The sequence below is a fragment of the Drosophila melanogaster genome, chromosome 3R, assembly GCF_000001215.4.
Source record: "Drosophila melanogaster chromosome 3R".
Classification (NCBI taxonomy): domain Eukaryota; kingdom Metazoa; phylum Arthropoda; class Insecta; order Diptera; family Drosophilidae; genus Drosophila; species Drosophila melanogaster.
The window spans coordinates 30,423,006-30,445,388 of record NT_033777.3 but is presented as its reverse complement, the minus strand read 5'-3'; the positions used below and the strand labels follow the sequence as shown (position 1 = coordinate 30,445,388).

Here is a 22,383-nt window from a genome sequence, read left to right as displayed (position 1 = left end):
TCGAGCGTCTAATTCATGGCCAATTGCCACTAAACAGGGTCGAAACGCATCTGATTAGAATTGTGCGATGGTGGGCATTTGCAAATCGCTGTTGACAAGTTTATTTTAGCACTGCCCATTTGCTTTTCTGGGTTGCCCAGACTCGGTTTCGAAGTCATCAACAATGCTGTCCGCCGACCATGACCGCTAAAAGAAACCGTTAGGGATCCCAGAAGAGGGTTTCCACATCTGCCCCAATGACCGGGTGCACTGGACGAGATCGGTCGCCGATCACTGGTCAGCGATGGGTTATAAAAAGTGCATCGATGGCAACTTATTGGATGCAGTTTCATTTTGGCTTTCGAAGGGCGAACAATGCGTGTTCCGTCGGTTCTGGTTACATTCCTACTGGGAGTGATCCTAGTTGATCGTTACGCGGCTGGAGAAGATCTAGCAGACAAATCGTGGATATCCCAGATGAAAAAGCTACGCAGTGATCTTCGAGACTGCTATCAGTCTGGAATACACCAAAGTCTGTGGTCCTGCTTCCGCTCAAGAAGCTTGCACATCTTCGAGGGCATCATGTCTTCCCCAGAGATTTCCATTTACGATGGAGTGCGCCTGGTGGCTGCTCCGAATAGTACTGATAACGCTACAAGGCCTGACGATGAGAGGAAGGATTTGAAGCACTTAACCTGGTTCGATCAATTGGCAGTGAGTTTGGCCAAGGGCTTAACCACACACACCTTGCAAGTGAACTTGGGAAAACTGACCGAGAGATATCTAAGTAGTGGTGGGTTTTGGTTAGCTCATACTTCATTCATTATTCATTGATGGTCAATATCTTAGATACTTCTAACCCAGATCCTGTGGGAAGTGCCCGGGTGAGAAGACATCGTTACAACATGATCATTACCATGATGTTTGGAGTGACTGCTTTGGGAGCCATCTTAGTGCCCATGGGCTTTCAAATGCTTTCGATAGTTAGTGGAAAAGCTCTATTACTGGCCAAGATGGCTCTGCTCTTAGCCTCTATTAATGGCTTAAAGAGGGTAAGTGGGTATTAGGGTATTTGTAGACCTTTAATCTAAATCTTTTCCATATTCACTTGCAGGTGGCCAACAATGGATTGCACTATGGACTGTACCACGTACCTGGAGAACATTTAGGAGGTTACTACGACCGAGGGGATGTGAGTCACCCCAGAAATGTGCCTATTCCCGTAGCAGTGGCGCCCACTTTGGATATGGGATTGAAGTAGGAATTTTAAACATACATAGAACTGCCTTAAAGTATACATTTAAAAGTTCATATAGGAAAATTCGAAAAACTCGATAAAAACGTTTAACAAATATATATTTATAGTTTATACGCGAATAGAGCACAACCTAAGTTCCGCTTTGATTTAAGATTAGATTTATTTCATACGATTAATTTTCAAATAAAGTCGGATTTCCATTTGAAAGAGCTTTTCTCCTAAGCTTTTCCTCAGCCATTTCTGTTGGCAATGCTCGCCGGGAAATTCACCAGAACAGCCGATGGTGGTGAGTAACCAAACAGCGGCAAGTATTTCAAAAAAAGGCAGTGGAAATCGAAGCGAAATAATAATAATACAGGAGCAGGGAACATAATAAAGAATAGTATGTTTTATGAAAATGCAAAGACCAACTTCATTAACACAAAAACATAAAACATAAAGTTTCCTTAGGGGAAACCACATACGAAAAGTGTAAAAAAAAACTGGGAGCTCGGCAAGGACGACTGGCTATAAAAGGAAATGCGGCGCTGATAAGGACCAACACTCGGTCGTCGAGCGGCAGCGTAGACGCATCGTCCTTGTTTTCGTCCTGCAACGGTTTCTTGGTTTCTTTTTCCCTGTGAAACAAAAACGCTTTCCCCGGCGCAATTTCAAACCCGCATCAAGTATACGCATCGTGTGCCCAGTAAGCATCGCGTGCCTCCGTCGCTAATTCCACGCTCTAATGAAGTTATTGGGTGCGTGATTCCTGGTCTAATCTCATAGCTCCGGTCAGGCCAAAGGATCAAAAGAAGGCGCACCGGAACTCGAGGGTTAATTGAAAAGTCGCCTCAAACTTTGTCAACTGATTTTCAATCTCCCCGCGGGGATTGGCCATTTTCTCCTTAGGTTTCGCCAATCGAAAATCGCGATGAAGTTGGTTGTCTATCTCTATTTCTCCATGATTGTGCTGGGCGTCCAGGTGAGTGTCGATTGAAAGATGTAACACAGAAAAATATTAATCACCACATAATTATATTTCTAAACATAAATATTTGCCTTTCGTGAGTTGAACAAAACTATTGTTTTTAAAAAGTGCTAGTTTATTCCATTGGAAGCCATCTGTAAGCCAGAAAAATGTCTCATAAATATACATTTTTATTCCCTGTGTATCAATAGAAGACGAAGTCACGCGTGTAACTCCTTGTAATTCGATCAACAAGTTGGGCCAACTTTTGTTTCCTCGTTGTTCTAATGACTTGATCTAATTTCTCTCGGCCCAGATTTTTTTGGCCAGATTGATTGATTCTAGCTGTCGGCGTTATTGCAAAACTTTTCGGCAGCCTTTCAGTTCTGGCTTATGCTAGAACTGATTACCTTCATTAGGCTCACGTTGCAAACTCTAGTTGGTAATCAATTTATGGAAGTCCAAGCGGGTCAGCGGGTCAAAGTAGCATAGTAGCACGTCGCAAATGAATATTTAATTCGATTTGGTAATGGCCCAATCAGTGGAAAAGTTCCCGTGACATTTGTTGCAGCCGAAACAAAAATAGAACCTCTGCTGGCTAACCAGCTAATTATGATTGAGACTGCTCCAAGACAGATAAGATAGCAGCGCCTGAAATAGCCGAATCGAATCCATCTTTTCAGGAGCGTGGTTGAGATAAATGGAAAAGGGTGAAAAATGATTGGGAATTTAATTTCACAGAACAGCAGTAGAACAGCACTGAAATATGATTCATCTCTGAGTAATGTAAGTTATTGCGATCAGAAATGAAAACAATATTACACATGCAAAAAGGATATTCAAATATTAGTATAACCACATTTGTCATGTTAGCCTGCCAAAGACGGAAGGCATTTGAAAATGTTGGAAACTGCTGGACGATTAGGGTTCTACTTCTCACTCCTGGCTCCTGCCATCCATCACCTGAAGAACCTGCGATATGTTTGTTTAATGGCAACTTTGTGGGCAGAGTCGTGAAGCCAGGACGTTGGCAATCCACTTCACTGGCCAAGGATAAATGTAAATTTCGCACCTGCCATTGCGCCGTGGGCGGTGGCAAAAACCAAACAGTCATGGGCGGAAAGCCCAGCGAATCGAAGGCAATGAAACTGCAACTGACTCATTCCTTCCGTGGTCACTCACTTTGGACATGGACGAGATTTTCAACACTCGGTGCCAACCTTCCGCCCCTTCCGCCCCCTCTGCCACTTGCGCAAATCCACATCCTGCTCGATTGCCTGGGAGTCCTGCACTTGATGTGCGCTTAATGTTGACACCGACGCTTTGGCACTTTACAGCCATTTAAGCCAGGACATGACAGCCACACCCCTGCTGTCCCATTTCCGTCCGCATTTTCCTGTTTTTCCTCTATTTCCTCCCGTGCAGCTTCGTTTTTCACTCTGGCAACATGTGAGAACGACAACAATTAAAACATGAATGTCATCGGTTGCAACAGAGGGAAAGCGAGTTGTGGAGCGGACCGACATGGTAAGATAAGCTTAAGCGTTCGGAGGTGACCCCTAATTGCACCAGCCACAAATTGGGTGCTTAGGAGAATGTCCTGAATGGAATATACCGCTTTGTTCTACTCAGTTTTCGAACATGAATACTTACGCTTACAAGGGAGTTCACTTATGAAGGTACGTAACGTGAAGTATGCAACATGATGTGATTGGACTTTAAGATCAAGTTCTATCTACCCCTATAATGTTTTCGGGCCTTTGTGAGCTGTTATTGAGTCTGGATTAGAAGGCCTCATATCTTATGCCCCAATATCTTCGTGGGATCCCTCTAATTTCCATAAATTTCCTTCATCATGTGGCAGCAGTTGCGCGAAATTTATGCCATCTATTCAATTCCGTTCGGGCAGAACTCGTGCATAAATCTCGAATGCAATATGTTCGACATAAATCGGGGAGCAGGGGAAAGCCAAGGCATTTAAGGCAGAACTAATTTCCGCCGTGGCAACACTCGAATTTCCCGCTTTATATTCCCTTGCAGCTTATGTGTGATTCAAAAAGCAAAGGCATGACGTCAGAATGACAGGATCAGAATAACTTTTTTTTGCCAAACTGCGTTTTACAGTTCATTTGCGGTGGCGCGAAATTAATTAAGTAATTAACGCCAATAACAACGCTTCGTGTCGCTTAACAGTGCGTATGCGTAATCGAATTCATTTGCGGCTTCCAATGCTAATCCCTGGATTTTCACATGATGACTATGAGCTCTGACAAATGCCGAGCTTAACTTTGAATCGCGAATTTGAATGAATTGCTGACGCAAATTGGTCAATTTTTTGGATGGGAAATGAATAGCGGAAGGGTCATAATTAAACCATTCTTTTTTACCCAAATGCTCGCTTGTTCCTTAGCCTCGAGGGACTCGTTTCTCCTTCAGTTCGTGGCCATTCATTTGACTTAGTTCCGACTTGAGCAATGCTTAGTTGGCCAAATTGTTAAGCATCCGGCATTATGCGCATACTTGAGCCATCATCACTCAGTTAGACGAATCCTTTCAATCCGACTCCCTGAGTGAAATTTACGCCCGCCATAAAGGAGTCTAAATATTTTATGGTCGAATGGCAGCCTGTTGCTTTGCCGGACACCGGCGAGTGCATCACTTATTCATGGCGAGGAATACGGCAAGTAGCTCGTCCTTAAAGCCGCCTCCTTTGAATCCATCTCATAACTTAGTCATTCCGCCACCGAAGAATCCAATCCCCCCACGGACTGCAAGTGTTTGCTTTAGCTGAAGGATTACCACCGGATCTCCTGCCGCGATGCCGAAAGTCAATATTTACCCGGCCCCCGAAAAGGATTCCAATTTTGCCAGGTGCTTCCTTCCGCCACCGAAATTTCAACTTGGGGTCGCTAAGCGAACTTTTAATCAGCTCACAAATATTTCTGGCATCTTAATTCCCGGCAGTGGCATGTGAAGACCTGATTCGCATATCCTTTGCTAATTAGCGGCTTTTCCAGAGCTGGAGTGACGGGAACAAAAGAATCTGACGCCTAAGGCGACCTTGAGGGCTAATTCCCCCCTTCCCCGTGTCCTGTGAAAAATGCCAAAAAGCACTCGATTCAGAAAAGGAACAATAGGCTCATTAATCAAAACACGCGACCTAGCTGCCAAAATTGAATATTCCTGTTTTTTAATGAAGACTTTCTTAGGAATTAAGGAATGACTTCATAAAAGAATTCCGAATCATTTTAATTTAAATTGTTTATTTAAATGAGCTATCATTACAAGTAAGCAAATCTACAAGGAACAAGTCAATTATCAAAGAAAAAGTTATTTTTGCACTGCCATATAATTTCAAGAGTGGTGCTAATAAAAGCCTCGCATTCAATAGCCCATAAATGCAGGAATGCAAGTTCAATGGAGGTGAAGGGGAAAGGACTTTAACTTATCGGGCTTCTGCGAGGGATTGTCACAATGGCCATAGAACTTTTCTATTTTTGCCGATCTCCCCTCTCCGCCCACGAACTTTCAGCTACTTTGAATGAGTCCTCCAATCTCCGTGGCAACTTTTGGTTAACGGCCCAGGTCCCCAATGGGTCCTTTTGATGGAGCAGCTGGCGCATCCTGCGATTCGCTTAGTTTGACAAAAGGCGTCCAGTGTGATTTTCGCCCACACTGGCACAGGCACAGTTCACCCCTCGAATCCGAAATTCCGATGGCAGCATTGTGATTATGCAAATCAGGCCGCTGCCAAGTGTGTTTTCAAAGGGATCATGTTTATTATTTATTTACAGCCTGTTGACAGTTTATCCAGAATCTCTCGACTCCAATCCTGCGAATCTCGCTGAAAGATTTGTGACGTCAGGGTGGCAATCCTGGGCTCTTTGATGGCGAATCTTCCCGGGTCCGGGGATTAAAGTTGCTGTGGCACAAACCGCCACTAATTGACAGTTCCATAACGCCCCGACGACTCGTTAAAGCCAAAGCTCGAGTGTTGTGCAAACAAATGTCCCAAATGCCGAATAACGAAAGCCAAAACTTTTTGGCTTTTTGGCCTTAACGCAATTATTTCTGAGCGCGGCCAATGCGTCACCATTTATCAATTTCCCAGCGGGCTGGGTGCGATTTCAATTAACGGGAAAATCTGGAAAAAGTTACCACTAATCAATCATAAAGCGAGAAAAGCGGAGCACAAAAAAACTGGGTCGTAGGCTGGGGCTGAGTGGGTTTTCTTAATAAAAAGTTTTAACTTTTGCGCCCGATTTGTCATGCTTAAAATTTCCTCAACTCCCTCGAAAGCCTGATATACGAGTATATCCTTCTTGGCCGAGCACGTCCTGGTCGTCATCTGCTCGATTTCTGTTTATTGGAGAATCGTGTGTGGTAGTTTAATTAAAACCGGCTATTGTCCTCTGCCCGGATGACCTCTTGTCCACCACATCCCGTCCTCTGCAGTTGCATTGTGCGAAGAACGCTAAGTGCCGCATTAGCTGCCCCCCGCGAGGATTCCTTTCTTTCGATACAACTACAGAAGTCGGCGGACATTAGCCGCCAAGGACATCCCGCTGATCCTTTGGCCCCGTCTCGGTACTCCCACTCTCCTGGTCTGGATGTATCTCCCTTGTGCGAATTGTACGGAGCAGGAGGCAGAAGCTCCGGATCTAACTCCAAGCATTGAGACAACTTTGTATTGGAACCTACAATGCCTCCAGTTTAGATTTGTTTTTATATTTCCTATGTACTTCAGTTTATCATAGATATATCCGATATGTCGTTTGCTTGTTTTGCAGGGGGTGTCCTTAATTTCTTTGCCATTTTTTCCCTTTCAGGCCTGGCCCAGTGTAAAGCGGTCCTTTGAGCTTTTCCCCAACCCTGCGATGCCGCACAATGTGCACACGGTCTCAGGTAAGTTACGATTCGCATGTGCAGCGCGCGGCGGAGGAAAACTTTTTAGTCAAGTGCCCTCGGCGGAAAATGGAAAATGCACTTTGGCGGCAGCGACAAGTTTAAGGCGCTTTCTAAACCTTGTTTACTTGTCTCTCAAATTGATTTCTGCATAAGTTGCGAGCGCTTCTTGTAATATTCCATGCCATACGTCGGCACTCGGGGCGTATGCGCAATTTGTATAGCCAAGCAACCCGAATATATTGCCCATTAAAATTCAAATCAAAGTGCACTCCACTTTTGCTTTTGCCCCCTCTCCGTGACCAAACTGACCCAAACTGGCCAAATGGAAATGAAAGATTACAAACTTGTGGCCACTCGTTGGCCAGAGAGCAGAGATATTGTGTTTCCTGCGAACGAAAAACTTAATAAATTTCAATGTATTGCCAGCAACTCGTGCCAACTTCAATTGACCTAATCCCTCTGCCGCCCAACCGCCCAGATCCATCCATCCACTTTCCTTCTCCCGGGGGAAAACCATCGTCAGAGCAACCGCATGTCGCAGGTTCCAATAAATGGAAAGTTGCATCAGTCTCGCAATCAGGTGAAACATCAACAAATCTGTGGCACTGCCGATTTATAATTGCTTTTATTTATAGTCAGGACAACGTTCACTTCGGGAAGGTGATGGTTCCTGGGCGGGAAGGGGCGGTTCAGCTTAGTGACGTCACTTCCAGAAATAGCCATACAATTTCGAAGGACAAATGAAAAACCACTCTAATCCGGGGGATAAACAAAGAGGACCTCGGGTCTTCCAGATATTTTGCAGTTACAGAAAAAGTTACAATTATGAAAAAAAAAATGTTCGGAAAAGCAAGTTCAACATGCTATTCGAAATAATTGAAAGGCTTCCGGGTGAACTTTTTTATTCAAACTCAAAGCATAGTACAAAAAAAAGGACTTAACTGATATTCCGCTGAAAGCGGTAATATAATAGGTACTGTAATTCCCCTCTCACTTTTTGCCAGCCCAATAAAGCAGCTTAATAGTTTATGATTATTTATTAACTAGCAGCCACTTTGCGTACCATTATTTAATCATAATGCCTAATTACTTATGAACAGAGCTGTTTTATTGTGTGCTAGAATGGTAATCATATAGATATGTTGAGAGGCCGAAAGCCGTCATTCTTGAAAACAATTAGCGAGTGTCATAAACAAATTGGCGCCAAGCGGCAGGACCCACCTCCTCCATCCTGCCAGGACCTTATTCCCCATCAAGGGATTCACGTACGAGTACATCCCACAAAGCCCACACAAGTACACTCGAAGTATGTGACATGCATGTCAAGAGTGGAACAAAAAAGAAGTCAAATAGCAGTTTAATTGTTTTCGGCCCGGTTTGGGGGATGTCAGAGAGCAGGAGGTCATAAAAATCGTGTGAGTGTGTGACCCGGCTAATAATGCTGGCCATAAATCAGCCAACTATGGCCGGCATTAAGTGGATGCGCATGATAAATTAATTGTTGCCCAGGAGCCAAGTTGGAAACAATCAAAGGGGATTTCAATAGCCCACCCCTAATCGCCGGTCTTCTCCAGGGTAACTTGGAAATTCGCCAAGACAAATTGGTTTCGGATTCGGCTCGAAGGCATCCAGTGCATTGGGTGCACTGCAAGGAATTCTAACTGGAATTTCATACATATACGTCAGTCCTGTACTTTTCGTAGAAACCACTCCTAGTAACTGATTTCCCCCAGTGCTGAGCCATTAAAACCCACCCCTTGCTTTTACCCCTTCCTCAGATTGCATGCATGTGGCCTCCGAGGCAGGTGACTACATCTTCAAGAAGCTCAACCCACTCAACTCGGCCCTCAACCGGGAGGCCGCCCTGCTCGAACTGGAGGTGGCAGGAGCTGCGGCAGTGGGTGTTGTTCCGGGGGAGGGCGCAGCGGCAGGGGCAGGAGCAGGAGCTGGAACGGCAGCAGATGTCCAGGAACTGCAGCCGGAGGTATGTGGGCTTTATGTGATTGGGGAGCCAGACACGATTGTGGAGATTACAATGAAGCACTACGATGCGAACTGCGAGACAGGAGCCCTAATGGCGGTAAGTGCTCGGGGGTGCCACTAAATTGTGCCCAAGTGTAACGCACTTTCCTCGATAGTTTGTCGACGGCTGGGAGCTGAATGGCGAGTACTTTCCGGGCATTAAGGATCACCATCGACCGCTGGAGGAGCGCGTTTACGAGTTCTGCAACAACTACAGACAATGGTGGGTGGAAGTTGAGCTCTGTGTTTTGTGTGCTAATCCTATCTTTGTCCAGGCCCCGAGTTAGTAACAAGAAGTTCTTCCGCTCGAGCCAGAATGCCGCCTTGCTCCAATACCGAATTCCCGTTCGAGGCTCCTTTGTGGCCAATGTGCGGTTCCACAAGATCACGCAACGTGAGTACAGCAGCTCTTGACATCACAATGCTAAAAGAAAACATACTCATCCTTGTTTTAGCCTGTAACGTTTTGGTCCAGGACACGGCCGCCATGTACAAGATGACCAACTTTGGGCAGGCTCGCAACTGCACCATCTCGGCGCTCTTTCCGGCTGTGGTCTCGCTGGCCAGTTTGCGGATTGGCGGCAAGAGTGTGCGGGCCCAGCCGAAAGTCAACTACGATGTAGGTGCAGAACTTGAGTAACCGCGTTAACCAGCTAACCTCCTTTCTTCCAACTAGTGTCAATTGCCCAGCGATCGCTTAGAAATCGGTGGAGCCGCCGGTCTGGATGCCATTGGAATGGAGCAGGCCAGTGCCGTGTGCGGTGCCTCCAGTGACTTGGGTCCCGAGCAGGCCATCTTTTGCGGCGTGAGCACCGTGCGGCTGGTGTCCTCCGGTCGCTATCAGAACCAGGCGGCCATTGTCCTGCGCAAGGCGGATGTGCCGGACATGGAGATCGCCACGCTCATCTGTGCGCTCTAAGTTAGCTTGGCGAGGTGGGACGCTGTCCAAAAATGTACATGTTTGTAAAAAAAAATGAAAAGAAGCCCAGAGCATTGGACGGACGACTCCTTCCCGGACTCCATCGTAGTGCTTAAACTTAACTCTTAAATTAATCCAGCTAATTCGCAAAGTATTCGCTACCCGAGAGGCATCTTAGGTAATATATATATATATATATACATGTATATCGAACATTCTGAGTGTTGACTACAAGAAACGTGTGTGTTTATTTCTCTTGGTATTCCATAATCTGTAAAGACTTTGGGTCTTTTTTATACTGTTTTATAACCCATTTTATGGGCTGCGATTATCGACGTTGATAACAGGGGTTAAGAATAGACGGGGGGCATTGATAAGGCTTATCCAAGGAGCTTAGATGCAGCCAAAAGCGCCAGCAGGGAGGCCAAACTGAGGGCAGATAGTCCAGCAGCACCTCCGCCATTATTATCATCCGTATCCGGCTCGTTTTCCAACTGAAAATGCGATTTCCGATCAGTGGTAAGTTAAAGGGGTAATCCCATTAAGTACTCACGCTCTCAGCCAGGATGGCCTGGAGTTCCTTGCAGCGAGTGCGCTCCTGGTAATTACTGGTGGCTATCCTGCAAATCGTCTTGCTCAAACATGCGTTATCACAGCCCTCTGCCAGCTTGGGATCGGAGTTGGTGAACTTGTTCCTCCAGAACTTCCTTAGCAAGTCGGGCTTCTCAGCCATTTCCAACAGCAAGCGATCGATTCCCGCGGGACTGGTGTCCTCGGTGTACTCCTTGGTGAACTGGTACTCCAGCTCCCACTTGGGCTGCTCGTCGGGCGTCAGGTTGGCCTCCGTCAGGTTGAATGTGTACGTGTGGTGGTCCAGGACCTGCCAGTTCTCCGGGTGGAGTTCGTACAGCCGGTAGTTGGGGTTCTTGTTCGAGTAGGAGGTCAGACTACCGCCATTCCAGTTGACCACCGTGGCATAGCCGTCCTCGGAGTAATGCAAGTTCATCTCGTCCTTGTGGGTGTGACCACTGAAGACTCCAGTGATGATGCCATTGAATCGGGTGAGAACCCTATTGTATTCTTGAGACCAGTTACACCAGCAGTCTCCATCTCCAGCGGGAATATGGGTCAGGATGTGGACCGATTCTCCCGCCTCCTCCGCAGACAATAGAGTGTCGTGGAACCACTGCAGCTGCTCCTGAATCAACGTGGCATTATAGAACAACCACCAGTTGTACAGGTAGCAGTCCATGCTGTTCAGGGCCACAATCCTGTGTCCTTTGCTCGGGGATGCAGTGTAATATCCTCCTCGAAGAACAGTCTCCTCCGCCTCGGCGGGCAACCACTTGGACCACAAACTCCACACGTGCTCATACAACCAGTCAACTCTAAGGGAGCTGGGAATCTCGTCGTTTCCGAAACTTGAAAATATGATGTGATAAAATAGGATTATGATATAAACATTCAATTTCAAAAAGCTCCAGCTTTATAACCTACAATCGCGTAAAAACCAATTACTTGAAACTTGAGTGGATTATTTTTAAACTAATACCACCTACCTTTCAAATTGTCCAATTAGTAATTGTAAATATTTACTATGGGCACCGAATAACATTTTATGGGTTTCCCGAGGGGAGCAATTGTGGCTAATTCTTGCAATAAACTTTATCTGAGTGGAAAATACAGAAGTTCCAAAACCATGATTGTTTCGCTTTCTCTTTGTAGAATAGTATCGATAAACAGAAGTACACTCAATTGAAATTTATCTAAATAACAGTGGTATAATTTTATACCTAACTGTGTTAAAAACACTATCAATGGTCTTCTAAGTACCATCAACTGTTTCATACATTTAAGGAAGTATATAAAAGTTCTATAAAAAGTGGTGGGATATAACCAAATTTGGTTTTTTGGGTCAGCATAAGTCCAAATAACCAAGTATTATCGAGAGGTTGTGCCTAATTCAAGGCACTTGCGGTCTCGTCGCTTTGAAGTTTTCCCTTCTGCGTCATTAGATTAATAATGTTGATGGACTGCAAATTACGGGTACTCACACATTTGCTGGATGTGGCTCGTGGTTTCCAAGACATGGGTAGATGGGCGTGTCCGGGAAATACTTGGCCAGCAGTTCGTCGATTTCGGACAACATATCCAGGTTGCCCTGTCTGGTGGTGGACCACACGTTGTGGGGCGGCACATCTCCAGTATGGTATATCCACTCGATCTTGTGGTTTTCCTTGATGTGCTCGAAAGCACTAAGGATGAGGCGTTTGGGGCAGTCACAATCACGGTAATCAGACCAAAAGCCAGCAGCTGCCGACGAGTCAGATCCTTCGGGCAGGGAATTTCTGCAGCACATGGGCTCATCGCAAGCTGCATTGCTGCCCTCGGCGTATTCAGGATCGTAGTGGATGTCGGTCAGGTGCAGGACAAGAATATCCTCGGAGGTCTTGGCGGGCAAGTTGGAGTTCGATTCCTGGGGCAAGTCTCCCTGGATGGACAAGGTGAGATTGTACTCATCCTGTTTCACCTGACAAATTGGGATGGGCAGCATGCTGCAAAAGGTGTTCGACTTTGCCACAGTTTCGTTCAGAATAAAGTCCAGAATCGGCCAGTTGAGATCGAATAATCCGGAGCACACCTCCTGGGTGCTGATAGCAAAGTAGTCACACATGCCCAGCATCAATTTCTTCGCCTCATCATCCCTTTCCGGACCACTCAGCTCGCCCTCGGTGAAAGTTCGAGCAAACACGTTGATGGTAGATCTGCACAGGGTGCAGACGAAGAACTGGTCCGTTGAGGTGAGATCGGCCATGGATTCCGTGAAAATGGCCTTCTTGCTGTGACTACTCCGGATGTCCTTTCCCAGCTGGCGAAGCCTCTCCGTCTCGATGCCAGTTCGGTGGTACTTCAGGTACTCACGGCTTATCTCTTCCGCTATGCTGGCTGCAAAACGCAATCACAGATGTCAATGGGTGCCCTTCAAACTGTCAGTTGGGATTATCTTTTCAAAAAACACACCAAACATTTAACTATCTAATCCACACCTTTTATATATTGATAGACACTTCAACTTATTCGAATGCTGTTCCTATACACACATCAAAAGGTAATTCATACTGATACCAATAAGCTCAAAAGGTTAGTACTACAAGCAGTAACCCACCTGATACAAAGGATGTGGCCTGCTGATCCTTAGACAGGACATCGTAAACGGAGGGCAGGCTGAACGCCCCGCACCCGACGAATAATATGCCGATGCCCAAAAGAGTTGTGCCCCGGATCAACTTCATGGCGAGACTGCTTAAGGGATTAAAGTCGAGCCCCTTACTTATAGCCTCATATCACCGCAATCAGCTCCTCCACTTATCAAATGCGATGATATCGCACAACGAAATTTCCACAGTCAACTGCCTATACTAACTGAAGTTCTTTAACTGCTTTTGGCTTGACCACTTTACAAAAGGGATGATATCTGACAGCTAAACTACTAATTACATTTACGGTCTGTAAAGTAGATGTATGAAACGATTATAAACTCATAGTGAAATGAAGAAGATCGAAAGCATCTATCCAATCGGTAGTATTTACACAGCTGACCTCGAGTTAGCCTAAGATTCCATTAAGTAGTTTTCTTACATATATCATTCATAACATTGTAACAATACAAGTTGTTATTAGGCTTGTAAGATCATACATTTTACAGAGTTTTTTTTTAAGTGTTTCCATTAGTGAGTCAGATCATGGCGCGATAATCGACATTTGATCACGATTCTGACCATAATCGGTGTGTCGTAAATTATTACCTAAAAGAATCGTGTGCACGTGCTTACACTTATCCGTAGTTCAATATTCGGCAAAAAAAAAACTGTAGCCAGCTGCTTGTTTTATGGCCAGCACGGTTTAATAAGCTAATTTTCGCTAATCGCCATTAGGCGATAAGGCAGCCGGCTGAAAAACAAAGTCCCTCCACAAAAATCATCCAGATTAGTTTCGATAGGGATAAGCGCATACTTCTATTTGCCACTTGAGAGCGGTTACTTTTAGAATGGAATCCATTCGGTTTATATAACTTAGGGGGTACAAATGAGGATTACTACAAGGCTAGGCGGATGGAGAGGACTATAGCCAGCAGGGAGCTAACGCTGAGCAGTCCCAAAGTGGAGGATCCTCCACCGTCGTTGTCATCGTTGCCCCCTGGGGTGCTGGGACTTGGGGTGGTGGCTTCAGTGCTTCCCGACGACGATGTGCTCTCCTCATTGTCCAGCTGAGGGAAGGGAATCATCACTTAGTTGTGGATCGAGAGATTTATCCAGAAAGTAACTTACCGAGGCAAACAACTTCTCACGCAGCTCCTCGCAGCGTTCTCGCTCGGAATTGATGGTCACAGCAGCTCGGCAAAGAGATCCTGCCAAGCAGCTGCGATCACAACCTCCATTCACCTGGGGATCTGCTGAGGTCACTCGGTAGCGCCAGTACTACAGATGAAACGGGTATTAATGATATGATATGGTGACCGTAAAGATGATATTCTTCAGATGATATTAACTTACCTTTCTCATCAATTCGGGATTCTCGGCGAACTCATCGAGCAGCTTGCTGATTCCGGCCGGACTCATATCTTCCGTGAACTCCTTGATGAACTCGTACTCCAGGAACCACTCGGGCTGTTCATCTGGCTTCAGATTGGCAGCAGTCAGGTTGTAAATCCACGTCCAGTGGTTGGTCACAGTGTAAGTTTCGGGATTGACGGCGTACTCTCGGTAGTTGGGGTTCTTGTTGGAGTAGGTGGTAACAGCACCTCCGTTCCACGCCACTGCGGTGGGGTGTCCTTCATCCTCCGAGTAGTAAACGAATAGCTCGTCCTTGTGCGAGTGTCCTGTGAAAATGCCACTGATTGTGGACCTGAAGCGGGATACGCAGCGGTTGAATTCCCGAGCCCAAACGGACCAGCAGGTTCCATCGCCCGAAGGAATGTGGGTCAGCACGTGGACATACTCCCCGTTCTTCTCGGCCTCCAACAGGGTATCGTGGAACCACTGGAGTTGGGGAATCTTGTCCGTGCCACTGTGATACAACCAGAAGTTGTCCGTATAGCAATCGTTGCTGTTTAGAGCGATGATACGGAAGCCCTTCCTGGGCACCACCGTGTAGTAACCTCCTTTAAGGATGGTTTCCTTGGTTTCAGCCGGCAGCCACTTGGACCAATCGTTGTACAGGTGCTCATAGAGCCACTTGGTGCTGATCTCATCTGGAACGCCCTCGGGACTGAAGCTGCAATAGTCCAATAGTCGAAATAGATAAGCGAATGAATTGAAAATAGTTGAAAACATAATAAATTATCGGGTGCTATGCAATGCGAAAATAAAGATAAGGATTATTAGTCCACTTATACATCCGGGATAATCTGAGATTAGGAATCCCAATTCATGCAATTTATAAATATCAAAATTTAGATTTTAAGGATCCCCTACTTACAGGTTGAGTGGATGAGGCTCGTGGTTTCCGATGCAGGGATATACGGGTACATCTCCGAAGGCCGCGTTTAGCCGCTCACTGACCTTGGTCAGCACCATGGTGTTCTTCTCCACGGAAGTGGCCCACACCATGTGGTCCACTATGTCGCCAGTCTGGTAAATGAAGTCGCACTTGGAGTTGGCCACCGCGTTGTCCAAGGCTGACTCGAAGGCGTGCCAAGGCAGATCGCAGTCCCGGTAGTCGCCCCAGTATCCAGCTGCATCCGACGTACCCTCGGTGGTCTCCTTGTTCCTCTGACAGCACATGGGTTCCGCACAAGTGGCCAGGCTGCCGGGGGTGTAGTAGGGATCATGGTGAATGTCGGAGAACTGGCAGATCCTGATGTCCGAGTCCTGAAAGGTGGGAGTGTCCGACTTGGGGCCAGCCGAAGCCTCTCCAGTATTGTCTATAGTCAAGGTCCAATTGTAATCTTGATTTGTACCGGTGTTACAGAAGTTAAACTCCATGAACAAGGAGCAGAAGCTCTGGGAATCACTCTCGGAGTTCCTCATGATGTACTCCACGGAGGGCAGGTTGGAATCGATCAATCCCTCGCAGACCTCCTCCGTTTGCAGATTCAAGCGGCGGCACACGTCCATAGCGAATTCCTTCATCAGAACGGAGCTATTCTCCCCGTGGAGCTCGCCGTCCTCCTCGCGAATGGTGCGAATCAAAACCCGCGTCACCGAGCGACAGGCCACGCACGCAAAGAAGCTATCCCTGGGCTCTAGATCGGGCATGTTCCTGGTGAATATATCCTTCTCACTGTGCGACTTGGCCAGCTGATTGGTGAGCTTCAAGAACTCCGCCGTCTCCACTCCGGTCTTCAGGAAGGTGATGTACTCCCTGGCCAGACGCTCGGCTATGTCGTCTGCAATGGCGGACAGGATGTGGTCGTCCAGGTCGAAGTCCACGGGCACTCCCGGCAAGTTTACGGCGGAGACCACCAGGAACCCGGAGGTCAAGGCGATCGCCAGCAGGATTCCGATTGCTTTCATGGTTCGCAGAGCAACTGGAGCATAGTTTCCACGTGTGGGGCCATTTATAGCTTTCGGTTATCTCTCAGCCAATGGCCACCCCATTAACCAGGCCGGAAAACGCATTCATGGCAGAGATTAGCCTAATCTCGAATAGTAGAACTTTTATATGATTATATTTTTGGCATGAGAAGTGGCCACAATCTGCCTCCGGTGGGGCAGATTTCTAAATAATCATATCGCAAAAATTACCATTTTTGACCATTCACCACAAATAGGCAATTAATAAGTCATATTACATATTTCGATATAACTTTCCCTTTTTAACTAGATACTTTATGATTCAAAGAAGCCAGAGCCTATAGTGTAAACTGATGAACCTTATCATATCTGCTTTGCTAATTTAAGTATAAATGATAAACAAAGTTCTTGAGATCGTTTTTGCTTATTGAACAAGAAATCAAATTAAGTATACACTTTTTCAAAATGTAAATGAATATAACTCAACCATAGCAATCGTGTTTTTCATTGTTTCATTCGAAACGAAACAGATTTCGAAAAGGCTTGCATTATACGTTGAAACAAATATTTTAACTCATTCAATTTTTGCCGCCCAAGCGAATAGGTGTTACCGTACGCGAGTACTGAGCGAAGTCCATCTGACTGGTCGCACCACCACTACCGCCCGGGCATGGTCACACTGCACAAGCGAGTGATTTATAAATATTCGAAGAGGCAGGGCGATAATTGCAATTGAAGCAGCGTTGTGAGATGCCAGCCGAAGTCCAGGCCAGGCTGTGAGTGTTCAGGATCGGCTGAGAGCAGGAGCGCACCCAGTGCGGGATTAGCAGGGGATTACCAGGCAGGATTAGCAGCCTCCGCAGGCAGACGCAACAACAAAAGATTCCCGAGAAGTGACGCCATTTTCATTGCGAATAAAGAGCAGGTGGGGCACAGAGTAGATATACGCCGTGAAGAGCCACATAACAGCAGCCGAGAGTATAGCACAGTGGGCAGCCAGGATGAGCAGTCTGATCAACTTCCTCAACCCAAAGCTTAAGCCCTCCGTAGAGACCGATGCCGTCTGCGAGGATGGCTACACTGCGGCCAATCTGGTGGCCGACGACGTCGAGCAGCTGGAGCGTGGATTCATGTGCTTCGCCGTCTGCAAGCCGCCCATAGAGATCGTATTCGACTTCCCCAAGGCGGTGGACATGAAGGTCATCAAGCTGTGGCCCTCCTGCGGAGCCCTACGATCCACTGCCTTCGAGCTGCATGGACGACACGATGGTATCTGGGAAAGGGTTGCCTTCGTACGCGATCTGGGGCGTGGCGTGGACTCGGTGACCTTCTGCTACCAGAGCGACTACAACTCACGGAGCAGCTCCAACTCGGAGCAGAGCGAGAAGGTGTTCTTCTTCAAGTCCGCCCACAAGATCCTTGCCAGCACAAACAGCGTCAAGGTGGTGATCCGGGCCACGGAAAGGTGTCCTCCAGTGCTGAGGAAAGTTCAGATGTGGGGACTGCCCGCTCGTTCGCTGGACAAAGCCGATCGCGAGCTGGTCAAGACCATCTGGAGCGAGATAAGCGATCCCTACGGCCAGAGGGACGCGGCCCAAACGCCCACCGGGCAGAGATCACCACCGCGGAATGTTCCAGAGCTCAGGGACCAGTCGACCCTCTCTATTCCTGAAGAGTTCCTCGACTCCATCACCTGGGAGCTAATGGTAAATATCAGAAAATCCTAGCTTTTTATGTTTAAGTAGTAGTACAACTGAATACATACCCATGTCAATTCATGAAATCAATCGTTTTGCACGGTTTTATTATTCATAATTCTTTATAATCTTTATGAATCAATTATCATGTCTTTATCAAAACCAAACAAGGTAAATATCGGAAGTCATGTAAAGAATTCATTTTCTTCATAATGAGAATTGCATTATAATGTCCGAAACGCAACAACACTTAAATATAAAGATAATAGGATGCTCTGTGAACTGTTTACTTTGTAGCTCTCCTTATCAATTCTCCCATTGCCTCTTCAGATCTTCCCCACCGTGCTGCCATCTGGAAAAGTGGTGGACCAGTCCACCATCGACAAGCACGCCGAGGAGGAGGCCAAGTGGGGTCGCCAGCCCTCGGATCCGTTTACAGGCCTGGAGTTCAATGCGCAACGCAAGGCGATTCTCCACCTGGCCCTAAAAGCGCGCATCGAGAAGTTCCTCATGGAGAATTCGGAGCACTTCAAGGCGGTGCCCCGTTCGCTGGGCACCTCTCGCCAGCGTCGTCGTCACGCCTCGCAGTTCGCCAGCAGCACCTGTCAGCCGGGACAGATTAGTCCGGCTGCCGGAACCTATTCGGCACTGAGCAACGCCTACAAGCAGCAGCAGCGGAAGAGCAGGGCCACTGCCACGGCCACATCCTCATCGGCGGCATCCTTCGGCGGATCTCCGCACTCGCCGCCGGCGGCCAAAAGAGCAAGGCACAGCCAACACGGTAGCGCCTGTGCCACGGTGACCTCGGCCACAACCTCCATCGATCAGGCCATTCAACAGGCGCTGCAGAAGGTGACGCGCTTTAGCCAATTGCCATCGAACTCCAGCGCAGGCTCGGGATCCTCAAGTGCTCCGCCCGCCAGCTGCATCAACTGCCGGAGTGCGCAGTTCGGCTACGAAATCCGCACCTGCCGACATCTGGTCTGCCGGGAGTGCCTGGTGCTCCTCTCGCAGGATCAGCAGTGCGTGTGCAAAGTATTCTTCCGCTGCGCCGACGTCGAGCGCTACCACAAGCTGGATCCTTAAGAGCTTCCCCGTACATCTCCCAATCGACCGCCTTCCGTCGATTGCCGCAATGAGTTTGGTTCTCCCCATCCGGTTCAGTTTGTAAGCCAGTCAATCGCTTTAGCCCCTAGGCCTCGTCTACGTTAGTTTATAGTCATATCAGAGTCGGTCTGGTCGCAGAATCGCAAAATCGCAGTTAAGCCAAATGTGTACACGCGCGAGTCCCTCCCGATTCGGCAGTATGTATCAGTATCAGGTCACGTTTAGTCATAGAGCAGATTACGGATTACCGATTAGCAATAGAGAGTGCGCGCCTAGTTTTTGTAGACACTTTATATACAGTCCCCGAAAGACAGGATCGTTCAGCGCGAGTTTATATATTCATACCAATTCTACCTAGAATAAAGTACAATAAAACCTAAGTCCAATGTGTAATCAATGGAGAGTAGTAGCGATATATTCCACAGTTTGGCATTCATTGCGTTTTTTAAACTCGTTTAAACAAAATGTGTTTCTGTTAAGTTGAAATTGTCGAAAAGCTTAAAATTTTAAATTAGTTTTAGTTGTAATTGCTTTATTTGTACCGGTTATTGTTAATTTTGAATCGGAAATAATTGTGCATAATTTTATGCAATGTGTATTTTTTTATCACTACTCTCAATAAATATAAATAAAACAAAATAGTGGTTTTTAATATGTTTACATTTCTCACTTAAGAATTATTTTTTACGTTATATATCAAAAAAATCTAATTTGTTATTTTTTACATAATAATTTACATTCTCTTCATGGTAACCTACATTCCTTTGTGGCGCCCTCTACTGTCACTCTCTTAGTACTACTCCTTTCGCGTGTTATCGATATCGAAGAGAACAGCTGATTACACATCTGTTCTGCGATATTTCAAAATCCTTTTGGTTAGTACGTTTTTTCTAATTTTTAATGCCTGGTGAGGCAAATAACACGCCTCAATCCGGACGGAGACCCCGACTCGGATTGAGTAGGCGTGGTTGCCAGTCAACGCCCTTAATAAGACTTCAGAGAGACGATTCCGCTGCAAATACACCAAAATGTAGTGAACAGGAGACTCCGCGGGCACCGCCTTTATCGCTGAGCTCTCGCAGGATAGGATTGTCCAAAAGCAGGACAGGCTTGTCCAAGAAGAAGCTAGAGTTTGCTGCGGCCCACGGAATTAAGGACGAGGAACGGGAAATAGTGAAGAAAACAGCAAAAAAGGATAAAAAGGAAAGGAATGATGCTCAAGAGGCTCTTGATGCGCCAGAGGAGATACAGGAGCACGGCAACCAGAAGAACCAGCTTGAAAACAGTCCACAGAGCAGTAAAATCGTTGAGCTACAGGGCGATATAGAAATCTGGCGGCAGGGATTCAAAGCTTCTGTGGGTGACCTACTAACTATGGCGGAGCCAGGACTCTCAAGAAGCGATCTCCTTACTCGGCTGGGCATTCCCCACGAGATGCTACGCTATCTGGAGGAGGAGTGTCCATAGTTAAACATAGCTTTAAGATTTAACATTAAGAAACTCTATATTCCCATTGCAACAAAGAGGAAACTAAAAGTTATCAGAAAACTAGTACTTGTGTGGGCGAACGGGCCGCTCGGGATCAAAGAGCTTGGGGTCCTGCAGGAAGTCGAGGTCCTTGTGGTATCCCGGCATCAGCAGGCACTGCTGGGCACGCAGAATGGCCTGCTCCACTTGCTCCTGCCGGCGCTTGCATAATCCGGTGATGTGACGCCCGTAAATGCGACCCGTGTATGGCGATTGGAATTGGGAGAGCAGCTTCACGTTCTTGTAGTGCGGCTCGATGCTGTGCTTGCATAGGATGCACTGCTGGGGGTCCTTTTCATAGGGATTCTTTATGTCGATCGGCAGATCCAAGTCGGACGACTCCGGGGCAGCTGAATAGAGGCGGCTGACGGTTCCCAGCTGCTGTCTGCCCACCAGATTGACCAACGTGGCTATTAAATTAATAATTATTACGACTTCAATAGATAGATCAACTGTTTCACTCACCATTTTGTGCCAGAAACTTTCCTAATTTCAACATGCTAAATATTTTTATTTCCAATATTTACCTCGTGTTATCGTAGAACGATATCGATTACTACTCCGTGTAGCTGTGAACAGCTGTTCGGCAGTGCTGGTAAATTCCAGATTGTAACATGCGTGCAACCATCGATAAATCGATTAGTTCGCAGCTTAATTTATATTTAATAAAACACAAAAATGAAACCGAGATCGCAAAAAAGCCAAGGAAAACCCAATGGAAAACCAAACAGAGGCGCTGGTAAGGTGGGCCACAACCAGAAACCCTACTTCAAGAACAAGAACAACCAAAAGGCCAAAGGGGTAAGCGAGAAAATCAAGTATGTACTCTGAAATGGTATACACCACACATGTTTTTGCATTATCTTCCCAGGAAAAGCCAAATAAACCGGAAATTCGGAACATGAAACGCAAGGAAAAGGCTGCCCAGGAGGCTGCGGAGCGGGAGAAAGTTAGAGCGGACCGGGATGCCCAGGTGAAGGCCTATAAAAAGAAACGTTTGGAGAAAACCAAGGCCATCAGCAAAAGGACCCAAAAGGGACAGCCCTTGATGAAGGATCGCATGCAGCTCTTACTGAAGCAGATCGAGGAGATGAAACGCAACTAAGTGAGTCGCAGGACCTCTATGCTACACTAGGAACACTTCCCCAGCCTCACAATCAGTTGTTCATCTACACATACATATATGTAGTGTACATAAAAACGTTTACTTTTAGAGTAGGGTTACTTTAATTTTAATTTAACAAATTGTTTTTCACAATTATATTCTTATAAAAAATGTTACCTAACCATGTTTTTCTATGGTCTTCCAATGGATTTCTTATTTATGTATTATAAGTACTTAAATTTACTTTTTTATAAATAAGTTTTCTGTATTATTGATTTTTGTGCACTTATTTATTTTTAAATTCTTAAAACCCATTAACTATAAATCGTTTTAACTGTTACAAGCCAATAATACAATTTGAAACAAATGCTCCCATATCACTAAAGAAGAATCCTTAAAG

The 22,383-nt window shown here is 46.3% G+C and overlaps 8 protein-coding genes across 11 annotated transcripts; 5 read left to right on the top strand and 3 right to left on the bottom strand.

Annotated features, from left to right (window-relative positions):
• The first annotated feature begins 342 nt into the window (after positions 1-342).
• Osi23 (Osiris 23) lies at positions 343-1,313 on the top strand. Its single transcript, NM_143537.3, has 3 exons — positions 343-772; positions 829-1,031; positions 1,094-1,313. The coding sequence occupies exons 1-3, from the start codon at positions 355-357 to the stop codon at positions 1,238-1,240; spliced, it is 768 nt and encodes a 255-aa protein (NP_651794.2). The 5' UTR covers positions 343-354; the 3' UTR covers positions 1,241-1,313.
• A 476-nt stretch (positions 1,314-1,789) lies between these two features.
• Positions 1,790-10,212, top strand: CG15537 (uncharacterized protein). Of its 2 annotated transcripts, none has more exons than NM_001300685.1 (7): positions 1,790-2,198; positions 7,013-7,088; positions 8,870-9,171; positions 9,230-9,336; positions 9,389-9,507; positions 9,569-9,732; positions 9,790-10,212. In NM_001300685.1, exons 1-7 carry the CDS (start codon positions 2,148-2,150, stop codon positions 10,030-10,032), a joined length of 1,062 nt encoding a protein of 353 aa, NP_001287614.1. In that variant the 5' UTR covers positions 1,790-2,147; the 3' UTR covers positions 10,033-10,212. The 2 variants fall into 2 exon arrangements, with proteins under 2 accessions (NP_001287614.1, NP_001097981.1); NM_001104511.2 differs by having other exon boundaries at positions 9,790-10,078.
• A 37-nt stretch (positions 10,213-10,249) lies between these two features.
• CG15534 (uncharacterized protein) lies at positions 10,250-13,325 on the bottom strand (the record flags this gene model as incomplete). Its single annotated transcript, NM_143535.3, has 4 exons — positions 10,250-10,526; positions 10,586-11,453; positions 12,087-12,978; positions 13,199-13,325. The coding sequence occupies 4 exons, from the start codon at positions 13,323-13,325 to the stop codon at positions 10,413-10,415; spliced, it is 2,001 nt and encodes a 666-aa protein (NP_651792.1). The 3' UTR covers positions 10,250-10,412.
• Positions 13,326-14,026: 701 nt separating this feature from the next.
• CG15533 (uncharacterized protein) lies at positions 14,027-16,569 on the bottom strand. The gene is made up of 4 exons (NM_143534.3): positions 15,511-16,569; positions 14,586-15,306; positions 14,361-14,510; positions 14,027-14,299 (listed from the first exon to the last, which is right to left on the bottom strand). Exons 1-4 carry the CDS (start codon positions 16,545-16,547, stop codon positions 14,129-14,131), a joined length of 2,079 nt encoding a protein of 692 aa, NP_651791.2. The 5' UTR covers positions 16,548-16,569; the 3' UTR covers positions 14,027-14,128.
• A 543-nt stretch (positions 16,570-17,112) lies between these two features.
• CG2218 (uncharacterized protein) lies at positions 17,113-19,962 on the top strand. 2 transcript variants are annotated; one of them, NM_143533.3, is made up of 2 exons: positions 17,113-18,253; positions 18,575-19,962. In NM_143533.3, the coding sequence occupies exons 1-2, from the start codon at positions 17,549-17,551 to the stop codon at positions 19,328-19,330; spliced, it is 1,461 nt and encodes a 486-aa protein (NP_651790.1). In that variant the 5' UTR covers positions 17,113-17,548; the 3' UTR covers positions 19,331-19,962. The 2 variants fall into 2 exon arrangements, with proteins under 2 accessions (NP_651790.1, NP_001287613.1); NM_001300684.1 differs by having other exon boundaries at positions 17,211-18,253; positions 18,575-19,729.
• Positions 19,963-20,226: 264 nt separating this feature from the next.
• Positions 20,227-20,890, top strand: CG15536 (uncharacterized protein). The gene has a single exon (NM_143532.2). The coding sequence runs from the start codon at positions 20,252-20,254 to the stop codon at positions 20,816-20,818; it is 567 nt and encodes a 188-aa protein (NP_651789.1). The 5' UTR covers positions 20,227-20,251; the 3' UTR covers positions 20,819-20,890.
• Positions 20,833-21,415, bottom strand: mRpS18C (mitochondrial ribosomal protein S18C). The gene is made up of 2 exons (NM_079854.2): positions 21,344-21,415; positions 20,833-21,288 (listed from the first exon to the last, which is right to left on the bottom strand). The coding sequence occupies exons 1-2, from the start codon at positions 21,375-21,377 to the stop codon at positions 20,900-20,902; spliced, it is 423 nt and encodes a 140-aa protein (NP_524593.1). The 5' UTR covers positions 21,378-21,415; the 3' UTR covers positions 20,833-20,899.
• Positions 21,416-21,459: 44 nt separating this feature from the next.
• CG15535 (uncharacterized protein) lies at positions 21,460-22,357 on the top strand. 2 transcript variants are annotated; one of them, NM_001300683.1, is made up of 2 exons: positions 21,460-21,679; positions 21,750-22,357. In NM_001300683.1, exons 1-2 carry the CDS (start codon positions 21,557-21,559, stop codon positions 21,981-21,983), a joined length of 357 nt encoding a protein of 118 aa, NP_001287612.1. In that variant the 5' UTR covers positions 21,460-21,556; the 3' UTR covers positions 21,984-22,357. The 2 variants fall into 2 exon arrangements, with proteins under 2 accessions (NP_001287612.1, NP_651788.1); NM_143531.3 differs by having other exon boundaries at positions 21,750-22,186.
• Positions 22,358-22,383: the final 26 nt, after the last annotated feature.